Genomic DNA, 25,695 nt, shown 5'->3' with positions numbered 1-25,695 from the left:
TTATGACAAGTAAATGCCTGGCACAAAGGAAGCCCTCAATAAATGTATTAGTAAGCATCTTGTTAAACCACGCGTAGGTCCATCCTGTTTTACCTAGAGTCAGGGGCATGGACTGAACGCCTCCAAGAGTAAGGTCTGAAGTCACCCTTGACCCTGAGGCTCAAGCGGCTCTCCTTGCTACTCAACATTGCAGCCAGGAAAGATAAAACAAGGTCTGTTTTTGCTTTCACGGTGGGGCCATTGTGGTGGTGTCTGGAAAACAGTTTTTCTGACAGCAAAGATTCCTAAAGACCATCTTAAGACAAGAGATACAAATAATACTCAGGTTTTATTGTGCAGTTGTATCCGCTTTAACAATAGAAGGGAGATACTGAACCCAGGATCAAGGATGCAACGGGGCAACTTCTTTGTGAATCTGGTGCTGGGGGCAGCATTCTGATGTGTCACAGGCTCTGCTACACAGGAGGAGGCTTTGGTTTTGAGTTGTTGAATGTTCTGGAGGATAGAGTTTAAACTAACCCCACATAATAATGTGTCTTGAGAGAACAGGATTCAAATGTACTTTGAAACTCATTAAAATGTAGGCAATGGCTATTTTTTCCTCTTTCAAAATCTGTCTGATTTCAGAGGAAGAGGACTAGTTATACAAATAGACCAATTAGTCTAATTAGATTTTCTTCCAGGAGGGAGAAAACACTGTATTTTCTCCTAATAATTGGATTTGGCTGTTGGACAAACAAAATGACCTTCTCCTTTCATTCAATTTCAGACCAAAGAGGCAGAAAGGGTTAATTCTGGCAAGTCGTGGGGAAGGAAACCATACCACAGGACATTCCCATCAATATTCCAGGGAGATGCTCCTAAATGGGAAGAAGGCAGTTTAAGGCTCTACAGACAATGCTGGGGAGGGAGTGCAGAGAAAGAACACAGGACACAGAATAGGATTCACAGCTATGTTGGCCAACCCCACCATAGGTGCATAGCTGATGGCCACCGTGGGGGTGACAAAGTGAATGCCGGTGTGTGCATGTTGCAGTCATATGTCTGTCTGTTGCCACTGTTATAGGCAGAATCTAACCTGGTTATGAAGACTACTCATCAACCACCCTTGTAGCCCTTCATGCCAGCTGCAGTGGTGAGGCACAGACCTGGGAATGACCTAACCCAGGAGCACCATCCAGCCCAGAGCAGTGGTAAGAGGGACAAAGGGAGGCATGTGAATTAACTGACGGAGCAGCAAGGGAGGAGAGAGACACCGGGCTTTGGCTTGGCATTGAGAAGTCACTTTTCCATAGAAGAAGGCAGAGACAGACATTTAAACCTAAAATGAGACACAACAACCCATTGGGGGTGGGATGGGTCTCGGGGGCAGGTGGAAAGGATAGATAATGGATTTTTTAAATATCTCTTGGGAGGCAAACTAATCTTCTCAAGTACAGTTTATTCTACAGAATGGTATTTCCATGGAATATTGGAAGAGCCAAGAGAGGGAGAGTTGTTCTAGCTTGTTCAGATTGGGTCTGAATGGAATTTACTAGGCAGGGCTGGAACTAGTAATCTGCACACTGCTGGCAATAGACCATCTTGCCATTCTCAAAGCACAGAGGGATCCAGATCTAGACTGATTTGGGCAAGGAGCAGCTGCAGGAGTAGGAAAAAGAATGGTACAAATTTTAAGATTGTTTGTTCTAGTTTTGTGAACAGTAATATTGGTGTTTGGATAGAGATTACATTGAATTTATAGATTGGGTAGTATCAACATTTAACATTAATTCTAACCCATGAGCATGGTATATCTTTCCATTTATCTGTTTAAATTTTTATGGACACAAAAGACCCCAACGGCCAAAGCAATCTTAAAAGAGAAGAACAAAGCTGGAGGTATCACAATCCCAAAATTAAAATTATACTACAAAGCTACAGTAATCAAAACAGGATGATACCAGCACAAAAACAGACAACAGATCAATAGAACAGAACCCAGAAATAAAACCACACTTATGTGGTTAATCTATGACAAAGGAGGCATGAATATACACAGTCTCTTCTTCAGTAAATGCTACTGAGAAAACTAGACAGCTACATGCAAAAGAATGAAACTAGACTACTTTCTTATACCATACCTAAAAATAAACTCAAAATGGACTAAAGACCTAAATATGAGACCAGAAACCATAAAACTCCTAGAAGAAAACACAAGCAATAATCTCTTGGATATTTGCCTTAGCAACATATTTATGGAGATGTCTCCTCAGACAAGGCAAACGAAAGTAAAATAAACTATTAGGAATACACCAAAAATAAAAAGGTTTTGCACAGTGAAGGAAACTATCAACAAAACAAAAAGGCAACATACTGAATGGGAGAAGATATTTACAAATGATATATCCAATAAGGAGTTAATATCCAAAATACAGAAAAAACGTAAGACAAGTCAACACCAAAACCCCGCAATCTGATTAAAAAATGGGCAGAGGACCTGAATAGACATTTTCTCAAAGAAGACCTACAGATGACCAACAGATATGAAAAGATGTGCAACATCACTAATCATCAGAGAAATGCAAATCAAAACCATAATGAGCTATTACCTCACACCTGTCAGAATGGCTAATGTCAAAAAGACAAGAAACAACAAGTGTTGATGAGGATGTGGATGGGGAAAAAGGAACCCTCATGCATTGTTGGTGGGAATGTAAACTGGTGCAGCCACTGTGGAAAACAGTATGGAGGTTCCTAAAAAAAAATAAAATAAAATAAAAATAGAAATACTGTATGATCCTGTAATCTCACCTCTGGGTATTTACCTGAAGGAAACAAAAACACTAATTTGAAAAGACATATGCATCTCTATGTTTACTGCAGCATTTTTTTGGCAATAGCCAAGATATGGAAACAATCCAAGTTTTGATCAATAGATGAATGGATAAAGAAGGTGTGGTCTACACATATAATGGAATATCACTCAACCATAAAAAGTAATGAGATGTTGCCATTAGCAACAACATGGATGGACCTAGATGGTATTATGCTAAGTATAATAAGTCAGACAGATACCATATGATTACACTTATATGTAGAATCTGAAAAACAAAACAAACAACACCAGACACAGACTCCTAAATACAGAGAACAAACTGATGGTTGCCAGCGGAGGGATAGGCAAAATTGGTGAAGGGAATTAAGAGGTACAAACTTCCAGTTGTAAAACAAATAAGTCACTGGAAGAAAAATATAACATAGGGAATACGGTCAATAATTTTGCAACAGTTTTGTATGGTGACAGATGGTAACTGTGCTTATCATGGCGACCATTTTGTAATGCACACAGTTGTTGAATTCCTGTGTTGTAGACCTGAAACTAATATACTGTATGTTAACTATACTTCAATTTAAAAAATGGTATAGTTTTTGTAAATGTTGTAGCTTGATAAGTGGTAGCCATTACCATTACTCTACATATATGTCCTTGCATTACAACAGGTATTGACTTAAGTGTTTCAAGTTCATTCTATAGAATATTTACAGCAACCCTGATTATCATTCCCTTTTTACATACTGGAAAACCGAGGAACAGTCCAATCTGTAACCTGTCCCCAGGCCACCCAGTTTGGGAGCGGTGGAGTTTCTATCTAGTACTAGAAACCTTTGCTTTCAGTCACTGTGCTAAACCACCTCTTGAGGCGACCAATCTTCTAATTTGTTTTCTGGATCAAAAACCAGTGTGGGCTGACAGGTCAGGAGGAATCATGGGATGACATTCAGGACTTCACCTGTGAAGGAGAATGCACAGCATTTTGTGTGCTTACTTATGTTATACTTCCTGTGCTGGCCCATGTGACCAGCAGGTACTAAGAGAAGGGAGAGACAACAAATAGTCTTGAAAAGAACCCAGAGAATCCTTTAGTCTGACTACCTTGCTTTACTTTGAACAACAGAGGTCTTTATATTGGAGAAAAAAGGATAGAAATGCACTGCTGATATTTTCAAACACCAGAAGAGGTGTCGGCCATAAGAAGCAGTTCCAAGTAGGAGAAATCTGTTTAGGGAGTTGGAGTTAAGGGAGCATATATAAGCTTATAAAGACAATTAAGTTTAATACCCAATGCCATTAAGCGATAGAAAGAGCTTTGCTAGGAGGAACACGACTCTCTTATTGGAAACATTCAAAGAAGAACTTCCATGAGTTGTCAAGGATTCTGGATAACCTATCTGGCATCAGGTGGGAAGGGAGATCAATGCCTTTCATGGCCTATGCTAATATCAAGAGTCTACAATCTTATCTTATCTTTGGTCTCTTCTTAGTTTTATCGTTAAAATTCTGGGAGAGAAGAGCTGACATTTTGAAGATATACCTCCCTCAGCTAGAGAAGCCACATTTTCCTTGGGTCTCAAGTGGAGTTGTCTTTATAAACAATAAAATGAAACAAAGGTTGGTCAAGCTAATCTCCTTGGGCGAGACACTGAAGAGGGCACGCGAGTATATATTTGAAAATGCCAATGGATCAACATCTTACTGCTAAGTTACTTGTAACTAATCTACATCAGAATATTCCGTATCTCCAGAGACACAGTATACAGTGTACTTTATTTCCTCCTCATGAAAGCCAGTATAATACCCTGTACTGTTGATCCTGCAATGGAGTAGAAACAGTGCTAAAGTCTGTAGTGAGTTTGTCGGCTATATTTCTCATGCTGTCAGTGACTGGAATCCAGCACCTTTTTTGTGGGCAACTGCTTAATTCCTTTTCAGTGCTCTTAACACTCTAATTTTCCTGTGTTTTATAATCATTATAACTTCCCCTAAATCCAAAGTCATAAGACAATGTTGGTTTAAAAAAAGTAAAGGTCAGAGGTGAGTCCCAGAGACAGAAAAGCCCAAGGTCAGACACTTGTGCCAACACCAGTGTTGTTGGCCAAGATGGTTTTATTCCTGGCAAACCGGTCTCAAGCAGCTCTGACTGACAGGTCAGGTTTCATTGCTCTCCAGTAACTCCCAAGCGTTAAAGGAAAAGGAAGCTCTATTCACCATAGCCACTACCACTTGTTTTCAGGTGTGATCCCCTGAAATGTAGCTATTTAAAGGAAGCAAGTACTAAACAAGGATCCTCTAGAGGACACTACACAATGCCTTTTATTTCCTCCTGATGGAACCCAGGCCAATACTTGTCTTTACCTAGGATAGACACTATCTTTGGTGTCTGAACCAAACGTAACTATCAACGGCTAAAAATTATTGGTCTTTGATAGCTGGAAAGGGCACATGAAAGAAAATAAGTGTACAAGTTCTGTTCACAAGAGTTTTTCCAGCTTGAAACAAAAAGCTCTTCCGACGCACATTTCTTGGTTAGCAAACTACCACATCAAAAGGGTTTCCATGCTCATTTTATAAAACCTCTGACATCTTCATTCTCCTGGCTGAGATATGGAGACTGAAGAGGCAAGTGGTGGAGGGAACACCTGGGTGGCTCAGTTGGTTGAGAGTCTAACTCTTGATTTCAGCTCAGGTCATGATCCCAGGGTCATAGGATTGAGTCCCACATTGGGCTCTGTGCTGAGCACAGAGCCTGCTTAAGATTCTCTCTCTGCCTCTGCCCCTCTCCTCCACTCGCATGTGCTCTCTCTCTCTCACTCTCTCTAAAACAAAATCTAAAAATAAAAATTAAAAAAAATTTAAAAAATGGGACACCTGGGTGGCTCAGTAGGTTAAGTGCCCGACTTCAAGTACTGATCTCACAGCTTGTGGGTTTGAGCCCCATGTTGGGCTCAATGCTGACAGCTCAGAGCCTGGAGCCTGCTTCTCTCTCTGCCCCTCCCCTGCTCATACTCTGTCTCTCTCTCTGTCTCAAAAATAAACATTAAAAAAAATAAAAAATAAATTAAAATAAATTAAAAATTAAAAAAAAAATAGGCAAGTGGTATATTTTAATGGAGTGGTATTACTCCATTAAAAAAATCCTTCACACTGCCAGCTACAAATAAAACACCAGGACCTCTATTCCTAGTAAACATATAAGCTAAAATAAGGGGGAAGGAAGCTGAGTACAGTAAGTTTAATAAAATATGATTTTTAAAATGTCAAAAAGTCTATGGGAAGATCAACGTGCTACTGTTTTTCTATCTTCTGCCAACACTCACATTGATCTATCTGTAAGAAAATGGTTCATTTCTGAAAGGTGTTCATTGCATTAGCAGTTTCAGTAAGAGGCCTGTGGAGCAGCTCCATTTCCTCATATGGGAACACCAGTCCCGGTGTTAACCATCTCTCTTGCTAAAGAATCATTCAGTAAATTTCTTTTGGATTTTCCCCATCACAGTGTTTGAAACATCGGTTCTAATGATCCACAGTTAGATCCTCTACCTTAATCTGGTCCCAGTTTTCCCTCCACTTCCTCAGCCTCCTCCTGGCTGACCACCTCCCTTGAGCATCTCAACTTCTGCCAGGAGAGGAGTAGGAAACGGAGAGGGTCAAATTCAATGCTGCTCTCATCAACTGCCTGGTGACAGACGTGGGACACACTCATGGCTAAAAGAGGCTCCCAGCACTGATTGTGATTCCCCCTTTGTGCACAGAGGCAAACAGGATTCCTGCAGACAATGCAGATGATGAAATCTGATAGGTGTGATGACAGGTAAACCCACACAAGGACACACACTTTAATTTCTATAAAGCTTAAGAACAAAAGCACTCTGTAATCTCCCTCTAATGCCAAGTTTACAATGTCTCCTGAACTGACAAAGGTGACTCAGGAGAGTGCCCCAAACTCCTTTCAGCACTTATTTAACCTGGCCACCTGTGTGAGCTCACAGAAAAGGGCATTGACTCCACCTGAGTCAGCACTGAGCCTCGTGATCCCTCCGAGGAGAGGAGATGATTTAGTACAAAGGAACACTCACCTCACAGAAAGGCCATCACCTTCCTAAGCTCTTCGGATTCGTGAGGACTTCCCCAAGTCTCTCTTTCTGGAGCTACACGAAGGCAACACTCAGTGCAACCATAGAAACTCTAAGCAAACTCTGTATTTTCTTCTGTGTTATGATTATTAGCATTTGGGGATAATTTAGTGCCAGTTAAGGAAACTCAGCCAACAGAAAGCATGCATTATTCTAAAACCAAGTTAAAAAAAACATTTAAAAAATCATTTTTCAAGTCATAAATCTGGAATGCTTTTACACAAGTGTGTCTTCATATTTCTTTTCTGTGTTAACTTCTATGGGTATTGCCAGTTTTTATAATCTATGAGAGCTAATGGGTGGGATTGTTTTGCTTTTGGGGCTTGGACATATGAGCATTTCACATACACATTTAAAGGGACGATGAGAAATGAGAGACAAAAAAGCAGACAAGAAAAATGGCCTCCCGTTGCAGTTTTTTTGAGTGCGTGCAATGGGTATTTTTAGTTTTAAGGATCATGGTTAATGATTTGGGAGTTTTTCCCAAGTAGAAGTCCTGGGCTCCACTGTGTATGTTCCAGTTCCCCTCTTCCCGATGGTTCTGTGCCCCAAGGGTGTCCTCACAAACAAGTCCTCTGCCTCCATCCACGTTTATATGAAATGTTTGAACATCCTCACACAAGGAACTTAAAAGTCCACAATCTTGGGGGTGGGGGTAAAGGTGATGACAGGAAGGGCTAGGGTAGGAAAGTAACACTGGGAGTTCTGTTGGCTGGGGCCCAGCTTGTTCAACCACTCATTTTCTGTGGAACATGGGACAAGAATACCCCCTCACCCTTGATTCAGGGGACTCACTGACATTATTACACCATATGAAGCCACAAGATGCTTAACACCTGAATCTATGGTATGCTATATAAATGGGTATCCAAACAGTTTCCAGAGATGATAATAATGCCTTCCATTCTTAAAAAGTTTATTTTTGAGATAGAGATAGAGAGCAGGGGAGGGGCAGAGAGAGAGAGAGAGAGAGAGAGAGAGAGAGAGAGAGAAAGGGAGAGAGAAAAAGGGAGAGAGAGTATCCCAAGCAATTTCCATGCTGTCAGAGCATATGCGGGGCTCAAACTCACCAACTGTGAGATCATGACCTGAGCTGAAATCAAGAGTCAGACGATTAACCAACTGAGCCACCCAGGTACCCCTAAATACCTTCCATTTTAAAAGGTAAAAAGAAATTCAAACAGTATTTCCTTTTGAAGGAAAAAAAAAGGCAAGCAAAATATCCAGCAGACACCAATTCCAGGAACAGTGCTGACCTTATGTTCTAAAGAAAAAAGCATCAGGAAATCTCAGGAAGCCAAATAGGGATGGCCCACCAACTGAGAGTGGTGGGGGGAGCGGACGTGAAGGGCTGGCTTGAGATCTTGGCCCTTCCTGCCTTGGTGGGAAAGGGAGGACCCAGCCCACAAGAAAGGATCCCACAGGGCAGGAGGGGAGCAGCTCGGGGCAGAGCTCACCAGTGAGGGCTCTCTTCTTCCCTGTTCTTTGTAAAAAAAAAAGAAATCATTCTTTGGGGTACACTTAGCTTATCAACTTGGGGCTGAGGTATACTTCTTGGGAAGGTACAGAGATTGTTCATGGATGTTGAAGAATGAGAATGTTAAAATCTGATTAATTTTGTAGCATAAAAATGACCAGGATGATATAGACTCCCAGTCCAGGACCTTGAGACTCTTACTGGCAATTAAAAGGCATAGCTGGATCCAGATCCACTGTTAATGAAATCTTTCATGATAAATTCAAAACTAAACTGAAAAAAAGAAAAAAAAAAGATGTACTGGATTGGCCAGATAGCTGCTATGTGGCTCACATTATTTCTTCTGTTTGTATATTTGTATTGTGAAACGATTTTGATGCATTAATGAAGACCAAGTTCATTTTACACAGTCTGTAATGTGTGTGTGTGTGTGTGTGTGTGTACCTACATATACATATAAAATCAATGTTATACAAGTTCTAAGTATGTATGTATACATATGTGCCTGTGTATGTGCACATACACACAACATATAACATTGATTGATTGAAAAAATTGTACTATTATGGGAGTTTTCCTTTTTAAAAAAATTTTTTTTAAGGTTTATTCATTTTTCAGAGACAGAGAGAGACTGAGTGTGAGGGGGAGAGGGGCAGAGAGAGAGGGAGACACAAAATCTGAAGCAGGTTCTGGGCTCTGAGGTGTCAGCACAGAGCCCGATGCAGGGCTTGAACTCAAGGACCATAACATCATGACCTGAGCCGAAGTAGGACACTTAACCGACCGAGCCCCCCAGGCGCCCCCGGAAATTTTCAAACATATACAAATATGTAACCATCATGCAGCCTTGACACTTACGATACACGCCCAATCTTGTTTCATCTGTTCCACTCTGCTACCCCTGGATTACTGTGAAAAAATAATCCTAGATATTTCACTTGCAAATGCTTCTGTCCGGTCTACAGTATCTCTTTATAACTATTCAGGATGATCTCTTAAACATGAAAAAAACAATTTTGTGACTCATACTTGCTTGAAATCCTTCAATGACTTATCTTGGCCGTCCTTCACATGGCCTCCAGTGTCCTTCACACACAGCATCATCTCCTACAACCCCAATAGCCCTACCCCTTTACTCACTACAGTCCAGCCCCACTGCCAGAGAGGTACTCAAATGGATTCTATCTCAAGATCTTTGTGTACTTCTTGAACCTGACTAGCTTCTCTTCAGCCTTTGGTTTCAGCTTAAATGTCATTTCCTCAGGATGGCCTCCCTCGATGACCTAGATTGGGTTACATTGACCTGCTATATCTTCTCAAAGCACCTTAGACTTTAAAAAAAGAAATCAAATTGTTAAGTATATTGTTATTTGTATAATTTCTTTTGCGAACATCTTTTTTCCTTCCTATTCCTGCTGGACTTAAATTCCTTGAGGGCAAGGACGATGTCTGTCATTTCCCTTGTGTAGTACCTGAACACAGCAGAACCATGGCTGCTATGTGTATATGCATGGATACATGCCTGTTAAATGAATAAGTGAATCAGTATCTGTGTGGCTATTTACATCCCCCATAGGTGTCTTTGGTTTGGACAGAAACTCCTGGAAAAACACAATACAGTTCTCTCTGGAATAAAAATTCAACCCAGCCTCGTGTACAATTTAGCACTTAATGACCTTGGTGATGTTGGTGGATCTTGATCAAGGAGAGAGGGTGATGATAACGATACCTCTCAGTATGCTATGAAATTACTACTCATAACTCGGCAATCCTAAGAACTTAACTCCCGTATCGTGCGTGCCACTTCGAAAGTGCTTTCATGTGTACTCCCTCATTTGAAGTGGGTACCAGTGGTGTCATCATCCCTGCTTTGCAGAGGGAGACTGAAGAGCCGTGGCAGAAGGGGAATGAGGCTGCGTGCCTCTCAGACTAGTGCGTGTTTCTTCCACTCTATCGTGTGAAGTCGGTTCACCTCTCTGGGTCTCGGCTTCATCTGCCAACGAGGGATTTAGACAAACTGCTTTTTAAAGATTTTTTCATCTCAGCAATTCTGTGTGTATGTTTCTAATAGTCACCATGCTCTAAAAATTAAGGGTAATGACAAGTGATTGCAGTCCAAAACTTAGCTTGGAGGACCTCCTGACAGTTTTTAGGACCATGCAAGACACCGGCCAATGGAGTCAACGTTCAACATTAGGAACTCTTGATGTCACCAAGTTCCCAGAATTATAGGCGGTCACAAAATCCTGGAAAAGGGCTTGAAGTCAATATTTTTAAAGAAAGCAATGTGCCTTATCTTGAACTGGAATTGCACAACGGAATAAAGGCTTGTTCAGAGTCCTTAAAAATGTCTCAGCTTATCAAACTTCTAACATAGATGGACTCCCCAAGCCCTCCGTTATCTGGCAGAGGACCATTTGTTCCTACTGAGCCAGTACCACTCAAAAGTTACTGCAGACAACAGTTTGTGAATAAATCACATTGTAAAACCATTGGCCTATTTCGCCACAAGTAAAACTAGTAGACACGTTTTAGATTTGGATGTTTATACAACCTGAAGTCATCCCTTCCTAACCTCCTCACTGAATCCTCTTCCACTGTCACCCCTTGAACCCTGGTGGGCCCTAAGCCCCATCCTCCAACCTCCTTTTATTCTTCAGCCTGTACCCTAGTCATGTTTGCGCCCGTGTTCTTATTGGTCTGGGTTTTTCTTTTATTTTTTAAAAAACCTGTGGTATAATATACAGAACATGATATTTACCTTCTTAACCACTTTTAAGTGTGTAGCACATTAGCATAGTCACACTGTTGGGCATCTATCACTACCCATCCATCTCCAGAACTTCTTCCATCCTCCAAAACTGAAACTCCATACCCCTTACGCACTACCTCCCCACGCCCCGCCTCCTAGTCCCTGGCAAACACCATTTTGCTTTTTGTCTCTATAGATTTGACATTCTAGGTCATTCTAGGTCCCTCATATAAGAGGAATCATACATTTGTCCTTTGTGTTTAGCTTATTTCATTAAGCATGCCTTCAAAGTCCATCCATGCTGTAACATGTATCAAAATTTCCTTCCTTTTTAAAGCTGAATAATAATCCATTGTGTGCTTATTACCACATTGTGTTTATCCATTCATCTGTCAATGAACATTTGGATTGTTTCCACCTTTTTGACATTGTGAATACTGCTGCCATAAACATTGGTGTACAAATATCTGTTCAAGTTCCTCTTTCATTTCTTTTGGCAATACATCCAGAAATGGAATTGCTGGACCATGTGGTAATTTTATGCTTAATTTTTTGAGAAACTGCCTGCCATATTGTTTTCCACAGTGGCTGCACCATTTTATATTCCCGCGAATAATGCACAAGGGTTCTAATTTGTTTCAAGAAATGTGCTTAATGGCCTTTGGTGAGTCACAATTTCTCTGGGCCTCAGTTTCCTTATCTATAAAATGGGGGGATCAGAATAGACAACAGACAATCTCTAAGGTTTCTCCTAGCAGTAAAAAACTGTACTGGCCTAATTAAATCAAGTTGCAATTAAAGCCAGAAAGTAGTCTGAATGGTTTATAAGCATGACTTGATACCTTAAGCTCTTTTCCTAACACAAGACACAAAGTAATCATTTTTCAAAGGACAGAGTCGAACAACGATTTCATGCATCCAGCTTTCATTAATGACATTAGTGGCCACCTCCTGAGCATCTAATCTATGCCGAACACTGTTCCAAGTATCCCCTGCACACTATCTCATACCCTCGTTGTACAGATGAGGAAACTGAGGCATGGCAAAATTAAGCTATTTGCCAAAGATAACACAGCTAGTGAGTGAAAGAGCCACGATTTGTCCTTGGACAGCTCTGCTATGGAGGCAGGTTCTTCACCACCACTCCCAGACGAAGCCTTTCCTTCTTGGTGAACGAAGACTTTCCTCAAGTCTTGAGTGCTCTTAACTGTTTTCTCGCTTTTCCTTGATCACACTTCCATTTAAATGTCTCAGCCCTCTGCAGAGAAGAGCTGCATTTCCTCAGCTATGGCATTTAAGCTTTTTATTTTTAGGCATAGAGGCTGAAATGTACAAAAGTGTCCCAGAAATCCTCTGGGTAAATGTATTTTAGTAATTTTATCAGATACCTTTTTCAAGTGTTTTCCAGAAAATCACTTTTAAGGAATGCTCTTTGAAGAAAGAAGGAATCAAATGCTGAAGGTGTTCTGGACAATAATCTTATGACGTGGGTTTTATTACCTTGAGTTTGTAAGCAAGGACACCAGGATTCAGAGAGGTGCAGTAACTACCAAGGTCACTGAGCCAAAATATAATAGAGCTAGGAGGTAAGCCTGTCATCAAGGAAAGCCCGTGCTCCTTCCTCCAGGGAGACACCCCACAGAGAACACAGAATGCCACTTAGGAAAACCAGTGCAAGGTCAATGACACATCACGACCTCTGGTTCTGTCTTGACCCAGCTGAGCAACTAGTATCTGAAAGAAAACTAAAAGGAAGTGAAGAGGTTCACAGTTTCCCAAAAAGCGAAACTGCAAGGGGAGGGAACAAGTCAGTCTCCAGTGAAGATTAGCTTCACTTTAGGCACCAGAGGTTCAGTTTTCTCTTAGAACAAAGACTGTGGAGGGAGAATATTTCTGGATAACCTATATTCACATTACCAAAAAATATTTTTACACACATCAAAGATATCTTTTAAAGTAATTGGATTTACCTGCTTAAGAAGAAGCTTAATAGTTTCATACGGATCTTAATCTTGACTTAGTACCGATTCTAGGTTTCGCAGGCATTGAATGAGGGAGCTAAGATCTAGGTCCCAGATTTAGTTGGGAAGAATTCTCTCAAGAGGATTCTGAAATACTGGAATACAGTTAAGGACTACTGCAATTTTGAAGAAAAAAAATCAAAAGAAGCAGATGTGAGTGATGTCCAACTCACATGATGAGGCCTCAAGATTTCCCCTGGATCCAGACAAAAGAGAGGAGATTATTTATCGTAGAAACGCTGAACTGGATTGTTAACCCTATAGAGAGAACATGAAAGTTTCCTAAGGCACAGACTGACTTATTCCTACACTTCATGGTAGCAAGCATAATGACATTCATACACCATGTGAACAAGACACATTTCTTTATACTTTGAACTAGTACTTTCATTTGAATCATAAACTCTGGGGTTTTCTTTTACATTTTAAAAATGCTGAATCAGGGGCGCCTGGGTGGCTCAGTCGGTTGAGTGTCCGACTCTTGATTTCACCTCAGGTCATGACTTATGGTTCATGAGATAGAGCCCTGTGTCAGGCTCTGTGCTGACAGTGGGTGGAGCCTGCTTGGGATTCTCTCTCTCTATCCCTCCCCTGCTCATGTTCTCTCTGTCTCTCTCAAAATAAATAAAACTTAAAAAATAATGCTAAATCAGCTACAGAAATTGAACTAAATATGTGCACTATGAAAAACCATTAATATAATGATGGTGGTTGTAGGCCACAGGGGTTTAGCGTGCCTTAAGAGCCAGATTATGGACCATGGTACTGGGAAAGTAATAATGCAAAGCAAGCCTGATTCTGTAGCATGATTAGGTTGTGTTAAAGTAGCTTAGGTCATCAGAGTTAGCCGGAGCCAACCTCAGCAAGTGCTGTTCCCTTCCAGAAGTTAAACTTTAGGGCATGAATCCACAAAGAAAAGCCCTCCTTTGTATTTTATTCATAAAATTATAAAAGCCACATTCTTGGTTTCCTCAGTCTAAAACTTCTACTAACTCTACGACTCAGTTGTTCTTACGGACATATGCCATTATTAGGAGATATTTGGCAGAATCCAAAGTGACTTCACTTTTATTTCTATAGGAGATTAGTGTTTCCTCAATATCAGGGGGGTACTGGCACCTAACCTTGGGAATCAAGTTACCAATTACAATTCACTTTGATGATATTTGCCTGAAGAGGATTTCTGATTATTTCACTTTTAGTGATACAGAGAATTCTCAGGGACAATCGTGCCTTCAGCCAGTACACAGTGACCTGCATACAAAATGTTTTTGAAAAGGCGCTGATCATATGACTGAAGATTTCTAAAGGGAGACAAGTCTCTCAACATGATAGCCAATATTTCCCAAATTTAGTTTTTTGCCTCAAATCACTGAAAAGGACATAACTTAAGGAAAGTAATTCTTATCCCATAGAAATTATCCAACAGAGAGAATGGGTTGTTCTGATTTTTCCCTACTGGAAGACCTGAGCTTTTATTCACCTTTATTCCCCTATGCATACAGCAGGTGGTAATACATGATTTGTAAATTCAACTAATGTGGTTATAGGAATAATCTAGATTACGTGTGCTTTTTTATTTTCAACATAAAAGCATCAAATCCAAGTTTCTTCCTCACTTCAAAATAAGGCTTCCAACATGGTACCTTAAATGCACACAAAAAAGACTTTTCATGACACATTAACTGCACTGCTCCTGAATCTGGGCCTGGCACCTCACTTATTATTCATAAGAATGATATGAATGCAAAAGGAATCTGCAGAAGTTTGGAAAACCTCTCCCGGCTTCACCCAGCACGAAGGGAAAGGCCCCTTCATCCTGCTTCTTGGACACTGCAGACAGAAACAGTCAGTATGTAAACAAACTGGGGATAGCGTTCACGTGACCCAACGCCCTGGCATGTCCTGACTGTATAAAGGAAGTGCATCATTTCACCTACACTAAAGTCACAGGTGCTAGAAATACTTGATAGGTGGCAAACAATGGTATCAACCGCTTGCATTTGGCCCAGAAAGAACTATTGCATAACAGAGGAAAACATTCCGAGAGAACTCATTCTTTGATTCTGCAATTTAAAACATATATTGCAGTTAGCACTGGGAGCTTACTATGGGAAGGTACTGAAAAAACACAAGCAGCACACACGGCCAGCTGGTATGCAGCCGGCCAAACCTGGCTAGGTAAGCCAGACTTACAGATTTCAGGATCCCTGTGGCATCTTCATGGAGCCATGTTGGGTAAACCACTTCATCGTTCAGTATGGCTTCAAAGAGGTCATCTTCGTTCTCTGCCTCAAAGGGGGCGTGACCACACAGCATCTCGTAGAGCAACACGCCCATTGCCCACCAATCTACTGCAGGTCCGTAGAGCATTTCCTGGAGGATCTGTGTGAAGAAGGCAATGTGAGATGTGCTTTGCACATCTGATTAACAAAAGTGTCCTTAAAGACTAGGGAAAATGTTGGATTAGGAAATATCAAAGTAAAAAAAAAAAATGCACATTTCATGCTATCTCTAGAGACTGGTCCGTTTTCTCTGTGGTTCAACTCAGAGGACTTCTCATCCAGGTGATCAAACATTTACAGCCTGTTTCGGCCTAGGTAATGGTACGTGTGCAGATCCAAAACAGAAAGGGTGTTGGCACTGCATCCCTATAGAGGGAGGAAGATACTGGGCTCACTCACTTGCATGGGAAAGACTGAGGAACTTTACTGCTGCTAAATGGGGCTGGGATCAAAGCACTGAGTAGAGACAAAGAGGAAAATAACTAGCTGTGAGCAGAGCACACTTTGTCCTCATTCAGGGCTAATGCCTAAAGCAACTACAAGGTTTACAACAACATTTTTAATTCAAATTGTTATTTATAGGAACCGAGGGCATTTTCTGCCATCATTCACCCAATGAGGCATAAGGGAGTGTGGAGGCATCAGCTTGCAATGCGCCCCCAGAGCCACAGCACGCAAGAGCAGCCCGTGGCATCTCTGCTCAGGATTTCCAAAGCCGTACTCACCTCTGGAGCAATATAATCGGGTGTGCCACAGAAGGTTGCTGTGGTGACTCCATTACAAATCCCCTCCTTGCACATCCCGAAGTCCGCCAGTTTACAGTGACCCTCGTGGTCCAACAGGACGTTGTCCAGTTTGAGATCTCTGAAAGAAACAAAGAGCAGCGTGCTCTAGGGCAGCCGGGCCCCAAACCTGGACGGGCTGGCTCATGGGGTGGGCGATCAGACCACACCAAGCAAGCTTTCTGCATACATTTCAAAGGGAACCAACGTCTTTGGGTTATCTTAGAAAAAACTTGAGACCAACTCTGAAAATTTGCCTCAGGGCTCCTAGACGATGGTCCCATATGAATAGGCTACCCACATATAAAAACCTAGGTGTGATGGTGTCCCCTCACCAGGGCATCTTCACAGCGGGCACAGGACTGTCATTCTGGAGCTTCACACCCACAGTGGGCTGTGTCAGGGCGCTCATGGCTCTATGTACCTACCTCTGCTCTGGGAATCAAGTTGTGTTGGCCTGTGTGGCCCGAGGGACAGACTGGTCTCTGTCCAGCCCAGGATCACCTTTCGGCTCAGAGGAGATCGGTGATGACAGAACTGGCGTGACCAGTTTCCAGGCTGTGCCCTGGGAGCTGATACTGTGACCACATAGGTCTTACAGAGAGAGGTCACTGGAGATACCCAGGAATGAAAACAAAGTCCTGTTTTCTAGGAATCCCCGATAAATGAGGTCAAAGCAGCAGAGTTTTCCTGGCACAGATCAGTGGGAACGCAGACCAGACCTCTCTGCTCACCTGCTCCTGGCAGCAATCTCCCTGGGCATAAGCTGTGTAAGCACTCAGCTGCCCACTTCAGGAAAGGAAGCCTTTTCTGCCTCTAAACCGAATCTGGCCTTCTCCATGCAAAACCCTACTTTCCAACAAGCAACTGTTTTCAGTAGGCTGTGATCAGTGGAGATGGTTTCCTTCCCCCAATATGAGCAAGACGTATTTTTGTAATGTTTGTTTATTTTTGAGCGAGAGACAGAGACAGAGTGCAAGTCAGGGAGGGGCAGAGAGAGAGGGAGACACAGAATCCAAAGCAGGCTCCAGGCTCTGAGCTGTCAGCACAGAGCCTGATGTGGGTTTCAAATCCACGACCATGAGATCACGACCTGAGCAGAAGTGGGACACTTAACCGACTGAGCCACTTGGGCACCTCAAGCAAGACTTATCTGAAGGTGGAATCACGAGGTGCAGGGTGGCAGGTGGGATGACTGTGGTCCTGTACATGGGAGGAAGGTCACAGCCAAGAGCATGGTCTCTCTCAGCTGTTCTTCCAGGAGTGGTTTCAGACTCTAGGCCCTATCAGTGCCTGGTCGTGTGGCTCCTCTCAGCCAGATGGCACACATTAGAAGTGGCCAAGGTTAGGGGCTTGTGGATGGCTCAGTTAAGTGTCCAACTTTGGCTCAGGTCATCCTCTCACATGTTGTGGGTTCGAGCCCCGCATCAGTCTCTGTGCTGACAGCTCAGAGCCTGGAGCCTGCTTCGGATTCTGTGTCTCCTTCTCTCTCTGCCCCTCCCCCGCTCACACTCTCTCTCAAAAATAAATAATAAAAACATTTTTAAAAATTAAAAAAAAAAAGAAGTGGCCAAGGTTAGAGATCACAGTCGGCCGCCCCAGGGGAGAGCAAGCCTGTGGGGAATCAGAGCCTGGGGGCGAACTCTTTCAGCACCAGGTTCTAGCCCAGTCGTCCAGGCCCCTGTGGACCTGTGCCTAGAGCAAGCTCTCTCACTGCCAAACAAGGTTACTGGGTTTCTGATTTCTCCTAAAGCTGTTATGCCTGCTAAGGACTCATAAAGGATTTTGTTTGGTAACAGAAACAAGTGCTAACAGAAACCCACAACGGTCTGGAGAACCGACCTTTGATTGCCCAAGAGAGCTTGTGACTAACATCCCAGGTAAGAGGTTTAATTGCTTATTACTCAGTCGCTGTCATGGGCAGCAGGAATCGTTCAGGGAGAGACAAGTGCTTGCAATCTGGACCTCTGCAGAAGTCCAGAACACAGCCTCACTGCTCAGAAGACAGAACTGACAGCACAGTGCATCCCTGCCACAGAATGCCTGAGGCCACAGAGGCAGGTTATACTTCAATCCTGACTTTTCAGTCTAATTCTAGGCCTTCTTTAGACCTGTACAAGCCCTGAGGGAAATGCCATTGGTTGTTTTACACCAGGTGTTACTTAATAGACAAAACTCCCAAACTGGGATTCCAAGGGTGTTCAATTAAGAGCATAATATAATCCCAGGCTATTAGTTCTGCCCTCAGCCTAAATATCTCACACCTTCTCTGTAAGTTCTGTCCTGATATCCCCAGAGAGTCAACTCTGCCCCCAGAGTACCCAGTGAGTTCCTGCTCCTATAACGGCATGCCCTGCACTGGTATTCCAGAAGGCTCTGTCTGTGTACCTGTCTCCCCCTTAGCTGAGGCTAAGCCTTACTCCTCCCTAGCTCCAGCTTGGTCATGGAAGAAGACGCTGACCAAAGACATAAACAGAAGCATGTCAGACAGACAGCAGTGAGCTTCCCTAGCCAGCTCAGTGCCTGTCTTATTTTCAGGGGAAGAAAGGAAGCTTCATAAACCTCACTGGGATCCTTGTTCCAAGGTAATTAAACTTATAAAAAGTGATGTGCTTTATCCCTTAGAGACAGATTCCAGAGGGAGGAGAAGAAGAATCCTGAAATGTAATTTCAAATTCTTTGCTTTGGTGAAGCTGGAGAAGGGAAACTACTTTAGGAAAGACGATTATAAAGCAGAGAGGACCCAGTCATAATACTTTTCCATGGCTTGCAGCCAGATGACAGAGTAAAACATTGACAGGGTTAGTCAAACAGATTCAAAGGTTACAGAGCCATTCATGGACACGGTCAGCTTCCATTTTAAGGGTAAATCATGATCTTCACTTTTTTTTAAAAAAAAAAAAAGAAAAAATGGGGCACCTGGGTGGCGCACTTGGTTAAGCATCCGACTCTTGATTTCAGCTCAAGTCATGATCTCGCTGTTCATGAGTTTGAGCCCCACATCAGCTTCAGTACTGACAGTGCGGAGACTGCTTAGGATTCTCTGTCTCCCTCTCTCTGTCCCTCTCTCACTCGTGCTATCTCTCCCTCAAAATAAAATAACACTTAAAAAAAAAAAAGATGGTAAAGAAAAAAAAAGCAAAAGCAAAAAAGTCATTGTATGACTTCTGACTTTGAAATATGCAAAGGTCAGTTTTTGGCTTTGAAGTTCCTTAGCCTCCAATGCCAACATGTAACTCAACAGCCAAACTTAACAAGGCTATACAATGAAGATTACAAGTTCATACAGGGCAGAGGCTCAGATCCCAAAGTGCCAAATACGCAATTACCGGCTCATCCTTCATTAGGTCACTGAGCACCGGTATTTAATAGCTGTAACTTTTGTCACACAAGCATAGAAGGGTAGAAAGAGTTACTTTATGCATTGTTGTTGCTGCATAATCAGGGTTACTTTAAAATGCCCACAGTGGTTTCAGAGAAGCATCCCAAGTGGTTGAGGACAAAGGAAATTCAGAAATTGTATTTATTTTGTTTCCACCATGAGCTATTCTGAGAGTCATAAAACAGAATGACATGAATCTTTCTGCTTAGATCACCGGAATCAGTGACTCTTCCAAAAGAAATAAAGGAAGGTGAGTTGTGAGCTGGCTCCTTGAACAAGAATGACTCTAAGAGGCTATTCAGTAACTATTTTTAATCTATTAAAATTTTTTTTTATCATGGAAAATTTCAAATCTATACAAAAGTACGGAGAATAATATAACAATCCCTGTAGTGGTCACAGAGCATAAGTGCTATCAATGCATGTCCCATCTTGTTTTGTGTATACATTTACTCCATTCCTGATCCATCTTTTTTTCAGATTTTGAAGCAAATCCAAGACATAAAACCATCTCATCTGTAAATATTTTAATATCTTAATCTGAAAGATAATAATTCTTTAATGAAATACAACATTGATATTGGTTATTAAAAATATACAGTCAATATACTATTCAAGGTATACTGCTTTTTCTCTGCTCATTTGAGTTATGTGTGTGCATGTCCGTATAACCTGAAAAAAGCTTCTGTAGAGCACAATAGTATGATAGTAGCTAATTCAGCTACACTAAATGTTCACCAGATGCTAAGTGCTTTAGCCATATTATCTTATTTTAATCCTGAACAAACCCTGTGAACGAGGATCTCAGCAACATTATTTAGTTACCCAGGGGTAAATCCAGGATTCTCAGTTCTGCTCACCTCCTTCCAAAGCATGGGCTCATAACCCACTACAGTGGGCAAACACTCTTTTATATACTGGCATTGCATTGCTGGCTAATCCCCCTAGTAGATTATTTCCTGAGAAGACTTCCCCAATTGCAACAAGAACTGTGTGAGAATCAATAAGTATCCCAAAAAATGAATTATGGCAAAGAGACATTTTTGTGCACATCACTATGAAATGCATCGTCAAAATTTTGCCAAAATTTTTTTTTGCTTCGGTTTTTAGTGTGTGCATGGAGAGGAGTTCAATGAATTTTTTCCAATCCTTGCATGTACAGGAATAGGGGAGTGCACAGCAAATGTGTCTCTAGTGGTCAAATATTCTGAAGATCATTCACTGCTCTCTTCCAAGGAAGAGAAGCTGGTACATGGATAAGGGTGAAGAGGTGGCCGAAAAGAATAAATTTAATATTATGATCATAATTTCACAACAAAACCATTTAGGACTGGCTTGTATTTTGCGTGTCTGGGTTTATATAAACTTGTAATTTTTTTTTTCAAGGCAAGACTGATTGTGTTAAATTGGTAAAAGAATGTTGAAAGGTCACTGAAACAGCAAAAGCCTAAAATCTCATTGTATCATCAGTTAGATAGGAGTGCCATTCACGTATTACCTAACACAAGATGTTTAGCCATTCACCCACCCAACAAATCTTAGAGTACCATCTATGAATCACACAATATGCAAGGGGCTCAGAAGCCTGAATGAGACAGGAAACGGCAGGAGCCTGCCAAGGCAGGGGCCAGTAAAAATTCCAGTCTTTAGCCCAAGGAGAAAGAGAAACCATTGAAAGGTCACACACAGAGATGGATAGCATTAACTTGTGATCGTACAATGAGCCTCCAGCTACAATGTGGACAACAGATCAGTGGGGGAGGAGAGAACATGAGGAAACTAGTTGGGAAGCAACTGAAGTGTTCAGAAAAGAAAAGATGGTGGCCTGGAGCAGGGTGTGGCAGGAAGGCAAAGGGAACTAGATGGACCCAAAACTAATAGGGGGGAAAAGTAATGGGATTCAGTAATGGAAGGATATAGACAGTGAAAGGGAAGAAGGCGTGAGCATGTTCTGGCTCACAGGATTTATTTTGGACATATTGAGCTATTTTTTAGGCATCCAAGTGGAGACATTTAGAGGCAGCTGAATATACATGGCTAGAACTCAGAGGCTGGGCAGGAGATACAAATTTCAGAGTCATTAGCTGGGTGTGGATGAGTTCACCTGGGGAGAGGGAATGGAATGGGAAGAAGGCAGCTGGGGAACCGAGCCCTGCGAAGAGTATCCTGAGGATAAGGCCCCTGATCTTTTTCACACTGGGACCACAAATACTGCTCATAATTTATCAGCCAGAGTGGGTAGCATAGTTGAGTACCCAGGGAAGCAAGGGCCCCTCTTTTGCCTCTTAGGTGGGGCATCCCTAGTCTTGTCAAGGTTTAAAAGGGCTAGAAAATATTAACCTTTTACATTCAAAATCATCTAATGGGTTCTTTCTGGTTTTAACCCTCAACCTCTGCTACATGATGTGGTGCTTTTGTGAGCATAAACTTAAGTGTTCTATTTTAGGAAAATGTTCATTGCTTCATCTTGCATGATACCAAAAATTTGGAAATAGGCCAAATTATTAATTAATAGGGGAATGGCTAAACAACTTATGGTATATACATGACAGAATTTTATGGGAGCTGATAAAATTTTATAAAAGATGAAAAATGGGAAATTTTTATGACAGAAGTTTTATCTTTTGAAAATTACTTCTTTTGTGATTATAAAATCATTTTCATCATATAAAATTTGATCATTCCTGAAAAATTATGGGGAAAACGATGACAGGCTCACAGTCTTCAAATCTTTTCCTCTCAATGCGACACTAATACATATTATGAGAAACTTGCTTTTCTTACCTAACAAATATTTTGGACATATTTCTATATAGATCTACCTCATTCTCTGTAATGGTTATCTAAAATTCCGTTAGAAAGGTGTATCATAATTTAAATAGTCCCCCCTCCATGAACATTTAGATGGTTTTTAATTTTTTGCAACTTCAAGCCAGAGGGTAATGAACATTACTCGCACACTTGTAGGAGGGGTTACTTGGGTTTAAGAAATAAAAATGCTGTGTCAAAGGATATAAATGTTTAAAATGAAAACAGAAGCTGAACAATTGCTGAAAAAGTTTGCATCAATTCATACTCCCACCAATAGTGTATGAGAACATCCATTTGGCTTCCTTATTCAAGTAAGACATAATCATCCTTAGGTCTTTGCCAATTTGCTAGGGAAAATGATCTCATTGTTTTAACTTCATTTCTTATGAATGAGATTAAGCTTTTAAAAACATGTTTAATGACCATTTGTATTTCTTCTGTCTGTTGCCTTTTCACATTTTTTACCCATTTTAAAGTTTGAGTTATCTTTTTGATTATTATTATTTTTATTTGAGAGAGAGAGTGTGCATACAAGGTGGGGAGAAGGGCAGAGTGAAGGAGAATCTCAAGCAGGCTCCACACTCAGTGTGGAGCCCAGTGTGGTGCTCAAATCCCACAGCCTGGGATCATGACCTGAGCCAAAATCAAGAATCAGATGTTCAACCAACAGAGCCAACGAGGCACCCCTGATTATTTTTTAGAAGCTTATTACATATTATGGATAGTAGTGATTTGTTACATTGTTTGCAAATGTCATTGCCCAATTTGTTTTTAAGTTTTATTTACGGTAACTTTCATATTTTTGTCCAGTCAAATCTCTCAATCGTTCCTCTATGGCTGCTGTATTTCATGACTTATTTATAGGCTGATACAATTCCAGGTGGAAGAGCAGGATACAAAGATTGTATTTTCAATATTCTCTCTTTTTCAATTTTTTTTTTTTTTTTTTTTTTTTTTTTTTTTGAGAGGGAGAGAGGGAGAGAGGCAGAGTGCGAGCCGGGAGGGGCATAGAGAGAAGGAGACACAGAATATGAAGCAGGCTTCAGGCTCTGAGCTGTCAGCACAGAGCCTGACATGGGGCTCAAACCCACAAACCGTGAGGTCATGACCTGAACCGAAGTCAGACCCTTAACGAACTGAGCCACCCAGGCGCCCCTCAATATTCTCTTAATTACAGTTGTTCAGAGGATAGAAAGAAGGAAGCAAAACAGGAGGGAAGAAGGAGAGATGGGAAAAGATAAGAGAGAAAGAGAAAAGTCTATTTCTGGGTGCTATGTTTATAAATAATTTTTCTTTTCTTTGTGCTAACTTTCTTATGGGAATCATGTATCATTTTGATAACCAGGAAGAAATCATTAAGATATATGTCCACATGTTTTGGCTTTAATTCTTTTCTTTGGTTTCTGTACCATTTATTGCTATAATTCCCAAGGAAGATATGTAGGGAACATAAACCACTGATAGAAATGGAAAGGATTTCTTTTGGAATGCAGGCTGCAAGGGCATGTTGAAAAAAAACCAAATCAACTTACTTGCTTACAGATCCTGACAGAAGTCGGAAGCTCAACCGACTGACCCACCCATGTGACCTGCAACATTCCTAATTATTAAATGAAGTCCCCATACCATTTCTCCTCATGAAGTTTTGTGGGGCTGATCCATGAGGACAAATTAAGAACAAATACGTAGGAGCACCTGGGTGGCTCAGTCAGCTAAGCATCCCACTCTTAATTTCGGCTCAGGTCATGATCTCATGCTTCCGGAGATTGAGCCCCATGCAGGGGCTCTGTGCTGACAGCACAGGACCTGCTTGGGATTCTCTATCTCCCTCTCCCTAGCTTGCATGTTCTCTCTCTCTCTCAATAAATAAATAAGCTTTCAAAAAAAAGAAAAAGAGGGGCGCCTGGATGGCGCAGTCGGTTGAGCGTCCGACTTCAGCCAGGTCACGATCTCGCGGTCCGTGAGTTCGAGCCCCGCGTCGGGCTCTGGGCTGATGGCTCCGAGCCTGGAGCTTGTTTCCGATTCTGTGTCTCCCTCTCTCTCTGCCCCTCCCCCGTTCATGCTCTGTCTCTCTCTGTCCCAAAAATAAATAAAAAAAAAACGTTGAAAAAAAAAAAAAAACTTTAAAAAAAAAAAAAAAAGAAAGAAAAAGAACAAATATGGGAAACATGAACATTCATTATCATGAGGCTGAATGTAAAATTACTCATTTTCTAATGAATACAGAAAATCAAAAAACAATTTCCAACTCCAAAAGTATTACCAAATCTCCTCTGAGGCTCCTCCTACCCTTTCGTATTTCTCCCAACAGCTACTTGAGGTGGGAAATAATCATAAAAATGACCCTGTGCAAGTCTGGCTATTACACACCCTTTAAAACAGGGCCAGGGACTCACAAACTAATCCCCCCAGGTCAGGTGTTGGTCTCCATCCAGTTCTGGTGTTGGATGCACTTGATATGCAGGCAACATGTTTCCACCTTCACCACTGTTTATATACAAGACCGATTTAACCTGAGCAAAGGGACCAAGAGATTTCCCCTTGCCGTGTCTTATGGTTGGAAAACACGTACAAAGAAAACACTCATTGCCTCTCTGGACAAATGAAAGAGGCAATGAGTTTGATTAACGTCTACAGTGTGCAGATCATACATCTCCCTGGGGGCCATCAAATAAATGAGCCATCATGCTGACAGTTGAGCCTTCTCTCTAAATTTTTTCATTCCTAGCATCGCCCCTCCCCCTCCCAGGAGGGCTGAAATTCTCTAGCTGAAGTGGCACAAGTTTATTTAGTAGCTCTTTACAGTACTTTTATTTTATAGTTGCCAAGAAAACCTCTCTCACTGACTCTCCTTGCCAAAATGCTTCCTGCGTGATACCTGGCTGTGTCTGGCATGCACACAGATGCCCTCCGCAAGGGGAAGCAGGGAGGCAGAATGGAGGGCTTCCGATAAAGACACCAAGGAGATGACAGACCCTTGGTGGCTAGGGGTCTCGTGACCATTGGGCCTAGCTCCGACAACACAGAAAAGATGCTGGCGCAAAAGAGACACCTGCGGTTGATAGGCTAGGGGGGGATAAGGTGGTCAACATACTGAATTCTGCTCGGCTCCTCAGGCTTCCCCAGTGCAGAGAGGTGGGTGCAGCTGACCCATGGGAAATTACTTTCCAGGGCACCTTTGCTTCCCAGCCATAGAAATGCAACAAAGAAATGGATCAGAGAGTCACAGGG

General features: G+C 41.8%; 1 protein-coding gene across 1 annotated transcript in view; it reads right to left on the bottom strand.

The window, feature by feature from the left end:
* The window catches only part of PRKCH (protein kinase C eta), a 230,632-nt gene that overhangs the window by 13,709 nt on the left and 191,228 nt on the right, over window positions 1–25,695 (bottom strand). The window contains exons 11-12 of the mRNA XM_042943436.1: window positions 16,215–16,353; window positions 15,401–15,589 (exon numbers count right to left, since the gene is read on the bottom strand). Of these exons, the coding sequence (XP_042799370.1) occupies window positions 15,401–15,589; window positions 16,215–16,353 (328 nt within the window). The remainder of the gene's footprint in view (window positions 1–15,400; window positions 15,590–16,214; window positions 16,354–25,695) is intronic.

The sequence above is a fragment of the Panthera leo genome, chromosome B3 (genome assembly GCF_018350215.1).
Source record: "Panthera leo isolate Ple1 chromosome B3, P.leo_Ple1_pat1.1, whole genome shotgun sequence".
Taxonomy (NCBI): Eukaryota; Metazoa; Chordata; class Mammalia; order Carnivora; family Felidae; genus Panthera; species Panthera leo.
Note: the sequence above shows the minus strand (reverse complement) of the source record. Positions and strands in the feature narration are given on the sequence as shown.